The sequence below is a fragment of the Triticum urartu genome, chromosome 1 (genome assembly GCF_003073215.2).
Source record: "Triticum urartu cultivar G1812 chromosome 1, Tu2.1, whole genome shotgun sequence".
Taxonomy (NCBI): domain Eukaryota; kingdom Viridiplantae; phylum Streptophyta; class Magnoliopsida; order Poales; family Poaceae; genus Triticum; species Triticum urartu.
The window spans coordinates 136,977,555-136,984,028 of NC_053022.1; the positions used below are offsets into that span (position 1 = coordinate 136,977,555).

A 6,474-nucleotide genomic window follows, 5' to 3' on the forward strand; every position below is an offset into this window, starting at 1 on the left:
GATAATTTGCCCCTCCCTTTCCCCCGAGATTGACGGGTGGGGTTGAGGCCACTTGCCATTGGAACAACCATCACGCAAAGTAACCCTTTTTAAGGATACGAGGCTTGTAAAGTGGGGCAAATACCGAAGCCCAAGAAGGCCCAGGCCAGAACCGAGATACCCTAATAAGCCCTAAGTACAACTACATGCATGTCTTCGCTTCAAAAAAGGTTATGAATTGCTTTTCGCTCAGAAAAGATAGGAATTTGTTGGCGTCAGCCACCCACAACGTGTTTGGCAATATTTACAAAGTCAGAGAATCCCGTTCAGCCTGCACCTCTCGGGGTGAGTTTGGTTGCCAGCATCGAGCCCAACCAGGGCCACACGATGCAGCATCTTTTTGGACCTCGGTTGTTTGGTTCATCGCACACACTGTTGAGCCCGCATAGCACGGTTCTTAAAGCACCCCTAGGCCTGGCCCATTGGGAACGGCCGAATCAGCAGTTTCCCCAGAGCCAGACCCGGGCGATGCTTCGAGGCGCACGTGGGTGGCTCTCTGGAGACGTGTGTCTCGAGTTAATCCCTCTCACCCTCCCTAATCCTCAATCCCCTCTTTCTCCCTCTACTCCAGTGCGATCCCGTCCGCCATGGGAGCAGGGGAGCGGATCCAGCACCTCGTAGAGCGGACCACGAGCATCAAGTAGTCGATATCAAACCGCCGCCGTCGCCGTCTTCTTCTTCGTCTCCGACAGGAGGAGCGGCCGAAAACCTCGGGAGGAGCTGGCTAACCTGGATCAGCTGGAGGGCGGGTTCGCCTCCATGCGCGGGCACGGGACTGAGGAGCAGCGCAACAAGTTCCTCGTGCTCCACATCTACAAGGCACTCAACAACCGCGACCACGCCACCGTCCACTCCCTCCTCGCGTCGGACCTCGAGTGGTGGTTCCATGGCCCGCCCGCGCACCAGCACATGATGCGCCTCCTCACCGGCAACGAGCCGGGCGCAGCCACGGCCACGACAGCGAGTCGGGCGCGTCCACGGTCACCGGGAGCTGATGGTGGGCACGATGGGCAGTGAAAGTTCCGACATGCTCAGAGTGTTTGACGAAATGTCAAGCCTAACCCGATGACTGTTAAGTTTTGTTGTTAACGCTGATAATCATATGCATGTATGCAATCAAATGCCGAGTAAAAATTGCATCTTAATGACAAAACCCCAATACAGACAACCAATCAACTAGTCATCTATGTTTTTGACCCTATTTTTGCTTACTCGGGCCGTGCTCAGCCTGACTAAGAGGGGAGCAGTGAAAGCAACCAAACACGTCCTGGGTGCATACCTGGCCAAACGGGCCAGCCCCGCACGGCACAACTAGCGCGACAGCGGGGGTCGTCTAAAAAACCAATCGAGCTATTGTTGATTTGTGCTACTGCCTACTGGGGGGGGGGGGGGGGGGGGGGGGGGGGGGGGGGGGGGGGGGGGGGGGAGGCGCCTTGTTCCATGGATCGACTCGACTGAAGTGGGCCGACTAGCGAGCGTTGAAAGTAATAAACTAATGTGCTACTGCCTACTGCTATGCGTGTGCTAGTGAAATTTTTAAAAAATCATGCGCTAGTGTGCTACTACTACGTAGCAGTGAGCCTTACAGTCTTGCAGGCGTGCATGCATGCCTTCGCACGAGACAGCTAGCATGCGCGAACGACGTGCCAGCGCTGTGCGCCCTGCCTCCTCGCACGTAAACGTGCCAATCGGACCTACGTGCCAGCACGTTTAGCCATGAGCCGTGCCTGGGCCTGGGAGGCCAGCACGCGTGCTGGCCCGGCACAGCCCGAGTACTTAGCGTGCCTGCCCGGGCCATGCCGTGCCTGGCCCGTTTAACCCAGGCCATGCCGTGCCGGGCCGGGCCGGCCCATTTGGCCAGGTTTGCCTGGGTGAACCAGGGAGAGACGGAACTATCATCTCGCACCAATTCAGCCAGCATCTTCCCCTGATTCGTCCCCAGATCCGATCGTTCGCTTCCCATCACTAAACTCCCACCAATTATGCGCCGCCTCTCGCCGCCGCCGGCGGTGGCGGTGGCGGAGTCCATCGACGCCCTCCGCTTCTCCACCTCTGCCGCAGCGGCGGCCGTTCCATCCCCTCCCGACCTGGACCCCCCTCGCCTCGACCCCTCCGACGTCCGATCCCACAATGCCGCCCTCATCGCATATTCTTCCAGGGGCAGTGAGGCGCCGCGCCTCGCGCACCTCCTGGCCTCCTTCGGCGCCATGCTAAAGTCCGGTGCGCCTCCCGATCGCTGTACCTACAACACGCTCATCAGCGCGCACTGCAAGCTCGCTCTCCTCGCCGACGCCAGGGCCGCTCTGGCTCGGATGCACGAGGCGGGGTTCGCGCCGGACACCTTCACCTACAACTGCCTCATGCTCGGCCTCTGCAGGGCCGGCCTCCTCACAGCTGCGTGCGGTTTGTTCGTGCAGATGCCACGCCGTTGGGGTGCCTACTACGACAGACACTCCTACACTATCCTGATCCAGGGCCTGTGTGCCGTGGGGCGCATTGACGATGCCTGTAGGGTGTTTGCTAAAATGTCGAGGGGCTGGTGCAAACCCGGCGTGCACACATACACTGTGCTGCTCGATGGGCTCTGCAAGGCTAGGCGTGTCGGGGACGCCGAGGCTTTGTTGGGTGAGATGGTCGATAAGGGTGTGGTGCCAAACGTCGTGACTTATAATGCCTTGATTGGCGGACTTTGTCAGGAGGGGAGGTTCGATGATGTGACCAAGTTGTTGGAGAAAATGGAGATGCAGCAGCGTGCTCCAGATTGCTGGACATATACCATAGTTGTCCATGGTCTGTGGAAGCATGGAAAAGTGGAGCATCGTGCCAAGGTGTTGTGTGAAGCCTTAGTGAAGGGCGTTGCTCTTGGAGTTGCCACTTACAATGTGTTGATTGATGGGTATTGTAAGGTTGGTGATATGAAGGCTGCTCTTGATGTTTTGCAGTTGATGAAGAAGAATGGGGTCAACCCAAATGTCCAAATTTTTAATGTGGTGATCCATGGATTCTGTTGCGGTGGTAAAGTGCATCAAGCGATGGCCTTCTTGACACAAATGGTTGGGGCTGGGTTGTCGCCGGATACTGTTACATTCAACTCGCTGATATCTGGTCAGTGTAGCGTGGGTGAAATGAAGATTGCTTTCCGGTTGCTTGATTTGATGGAGGATTATGGCGTTCTTCCAGATCGACAAACTTATGCCATCTTTATAGATGCTCATTGTGAGCAAGGTCGACTGGAGGAGGCTCATTCTCTCTTTTCTTGTCTTCCTCAGAAAGGTATTAAGGCACACAGCGTCATATATAATTCACTGATTCATGGATATTGCCAAGTAGGTGATATTGATTCTGCTTTTGGGCTGATGGAGAAGATGGCTTCAGAGGACTGTATATCTGATGTTCACACCTACAACGCCCTTATTGATGGTCTGTGCAAAGTGAAAAGATTGGATAGGGCTATAGATTTACTAGACAAGATGAAGAAGCAGGGGATAGAACCAACAACTTGTACATTTAACATTCTGATCAAGCAAATGCTTTGGGACAAGAAGCATGCAGATGCTGCCAAGATGTATGAGCAAATGATATCTTCTGGTTGCAAACCTGACAAACAGACATATACACTGAAAATCAGTACAGACTGGTTTGAGGGTGCAAGGAAGGAAGAAAATATAGACGTGGCTATTGTTGAAATGCATGAAGCAGGTGTTTCTCCAGATGTGGAAACATATAACTCTATCATAAAGGCGTATAGTGATGCTGGCCTGATGGAGAAAGCCTTCTTTGCACATGTGAAGATGCTTTCTGTCCCTATTGATCCAAATTGTACAACATATTCGATATTGCTTAATCATATGTGTAACAAGGATGATAGTGATGCATTTGATAATGAAAAAGTATGGAAGATGGTAGATGTGAGAAATCTGCAGGAGCTTTTTGAACAGATGTGTAAATCTGATGCTGCTCCTGGCATTAGCACATACAAGGCACTGCTGAGGGGATTGTGTAATCAGTGTCGACTGGAGGAGGTGGAATGGCTGTTGCTAAAAATGCAGGGAAACAGCGTTCTGTTGGATGAAGACATGTCTGATTATCTACTTGGTTGCTATTGTAACTTAAAGATGTACAGGGAAGCATGCGAGCAATTTAGATCGATGGCCCATCAGAGCTTTCAGCCAGGGCTAAAGTCATGCTGCCTTCTCCTTTCTGGCCTTTGTGATAGTGGAGATCATGGGATGGCTGTATCAATTTTCAGTGATATACTTGGCTTAGGGTACAACTATGATGAGGTTGTCTGGAAACTTTTAATTGATTGCCTACATGAGAAGGGGCATACTGGGGCATGTTTAGGGATGCTTTCAGTGATGGATGATAAAAAGTGTGTTGCTAGCACTAGGACATATGCATCTTCAGTTCATTTGTTGCTGGAAACTGAATGGAGATCTTGTTTAAACGGTTCACTTGTTGTAGAAACTACTTTGTCTTGGGCTTAGCCCCGGCATGGTTACATGGGAGCATAATTTTGGATGAATTCTGCTGGCCTTGAATTTGTTGGAATCTGGTTCTTGTTGTCTCACCATCAGTTGATAAACGTGAGTTGGGTCATGGTCTGGGTCCAGGATTGGTGCAGTCTACATACTGCCATCATTCGGTATACCTACACAGTTCAGTGAACTTTCACTTATCATCTGCCTGGAGTGAAGATAGAGTTTCCAAATTCCAATACTCTATCAAATTTGGCGAAGCACTCGTGACAGCAAGCTGAATGGACTGGATGGGAGGTATCCCATATTCTCATCGCATCTACTGTCTCTTTTTTATCTGTTAGTAGCGTCAGAAGTGTGTGTGTTTCATATCATATGTTGCAATCACTGCTTTCAGAAGTTTGTTGCATGCGAATATGTGACGTAGAATTTATGGTATTAAACTAAATACTCTATGATAATTGTTCTTTCCTAAAGATTGCCACACTCAGTTGTCAATCCACATTGCTAGATCAGCACCCTGTTTAGTCCTTCACATTGATTCCTGCAAATAATTGTTTTATTTGATGAAAATACTTCTGAATGCATAGTTGAAATGTAAAAATTGTAATGCAGATGTATGGAAGACTTGAGCAACACTCTTTTGTTCCCTTCAGAACAAGGTACAAGTATGTACTTCATTCAAAGTAGCATTTTTTTGGAGCGCCGAGTGTTCTGGTACATTGACTGTAGAAGCATGTCGTTTTGCAATACCTACTTGATTCCTTTGTTGCATTGCAGCAATTATCTGGGTCTTAACATTCACTGTGTCTGAGTACCCCCCTTACCCTTAATTTGGGCAGGGAAGGAGCAGCTACCATTTGTTGTATCTACCCAATCATCTACAGAAACAACAAAAGGGTGCTTAACACTGCTAAAAATGTATGTTCTTGTTTCTTTGTTGGTTAACTTTGTCCCCCCTTGTTAATCATCCACGGAGATGAGATCGGACAAATGTTATACTTGATTAAATGTGGATCCATGCACAGTACAAAAAATGAAACTATTTCGGTGCCATGAAAATCCTTTTGGTCTCTCGTTTCGATAAAACTTCGCTTGAAATCTTGGTCCACGATCATTCCTGTTTTCCAATGCCAACTGTTTCTGTAATACTCAATTCACCATCAATTGTTCTGTGCAATAACCCAATTAGCTGTTGACATAAACTATCGGCATTGGATTGTGTTGGGTCACTGAAGATGTGTCGTCACTATTAATCCATATCGTAACTTATCTCAAATTATATGGAGAAACTTACCATATGTTGGCTTTAGATGTCAGGTTAGCTCAAAATGTGGAAATGGTTGGCGAAACAATATTGTAATGGGACACAATTGGAGATATCATCTGCCCGCTTGATAAAAAGGGAAAACGAAAGTACATTCCTTAGCAGTCTGAAGCACTCTATTGCTCTTCTGTAGAGATTACTTTGATGATGATTCAGGAGATGCATGACTTGAGTAGCTGCTTGTTTGTTCGTCAAAACGATGGGCATTCCATGGTGCCAACGCTGAGAAGTACCCCCTCTGTCCCAAATTATTTGTCTTAGATTTGTCTAAAGGCATATGTATCTAGACATGTTTTAATGTTAGATATGTCCATATCTAGAAAAATCTAAGACAAGAATTTAGGACGAAGGTAATACCTTGTAAGTAAGGCCTTGTGTGACGGGGGTTTTCAGCATATCTTACGCGGACAACGTCGTCGTTTTCTGTCATCCGGACAGCCATGACATTGCTGCCGTGCACACCCTCCTACATGTCTTTGGCAGGGCTTCTGGGCTGCACACCAACTTCAACAAATGCTTGACGACCCCGATCCAGTGCATTGACGATCACATCGCCCCGATCACCTCCGAGATGCAGTGTCCCGTGGCACACTTCCTCATCACCTACCTCGGGCTGCCCATTGCCGTCCG

The 6,474-nt window shown here is 49.2% G+C and overlaps 2 protein-coding genes across 7 annotated transcripts; both read left to right on the forward strand.

Moving 5' to 3' along the window:
- Positions 1-366: 366 nt before the first annotated feature.
- LOC125532772 lies at positions 367-1,056 on the forward strand. The gene is made up of 2 exons (XM_048696693.1): positions 367-389; positions 684-1,056. The coding sequence occupies exons 1-2, from the start codon at positions 367-369 to the stop codon at positions 1,054-1,056; spliced, it is 396 nt and encodes a 131-aa protein (XP_048552650.1).
- Positions 1,057-1,912: 856 nt separating this feature from the next.
- Positions 1,913-6,224, forward strand: LOC125551762 (pentatricopeptide repeat-containing protein At5g65560-like). Of its 6 annotated transcripts, XM_048715107.1 has the most exons (4): positions 1,913-4,814; positions 5,133-5,179; positions 5,360-5,438; positions 5,831-6,224. In XM_048715107.1, exon 1 carries the CDS (start codon positions 2,022-2,024, stop codon positions 4,524-4,526), a length of 2,505 nt encoding a protein of 834 aa, XP_048571064.1. In that variant the 5' UTR covers positions 1,913-2,021; the 3' UTR covers positions 4,527-4,814; positions 5,133-5,179; positions 5,360-5,438; positions 5,831-6,224. The 6 variants fall into 6 exon arrangements, with proteins under 6 accessions (XP_048571064.1, XP_048571049.1, XP_048571061.1 ...); XM_048715092.1 differs by having other exon boundaries at positions 5,133-5,438; XM_048715104.1 differs by lacking the exon at positions 5,360-5,438.
- The last annotated feature ends 250 nt before the right edge of the window (positions 6,225-6,474 follow it).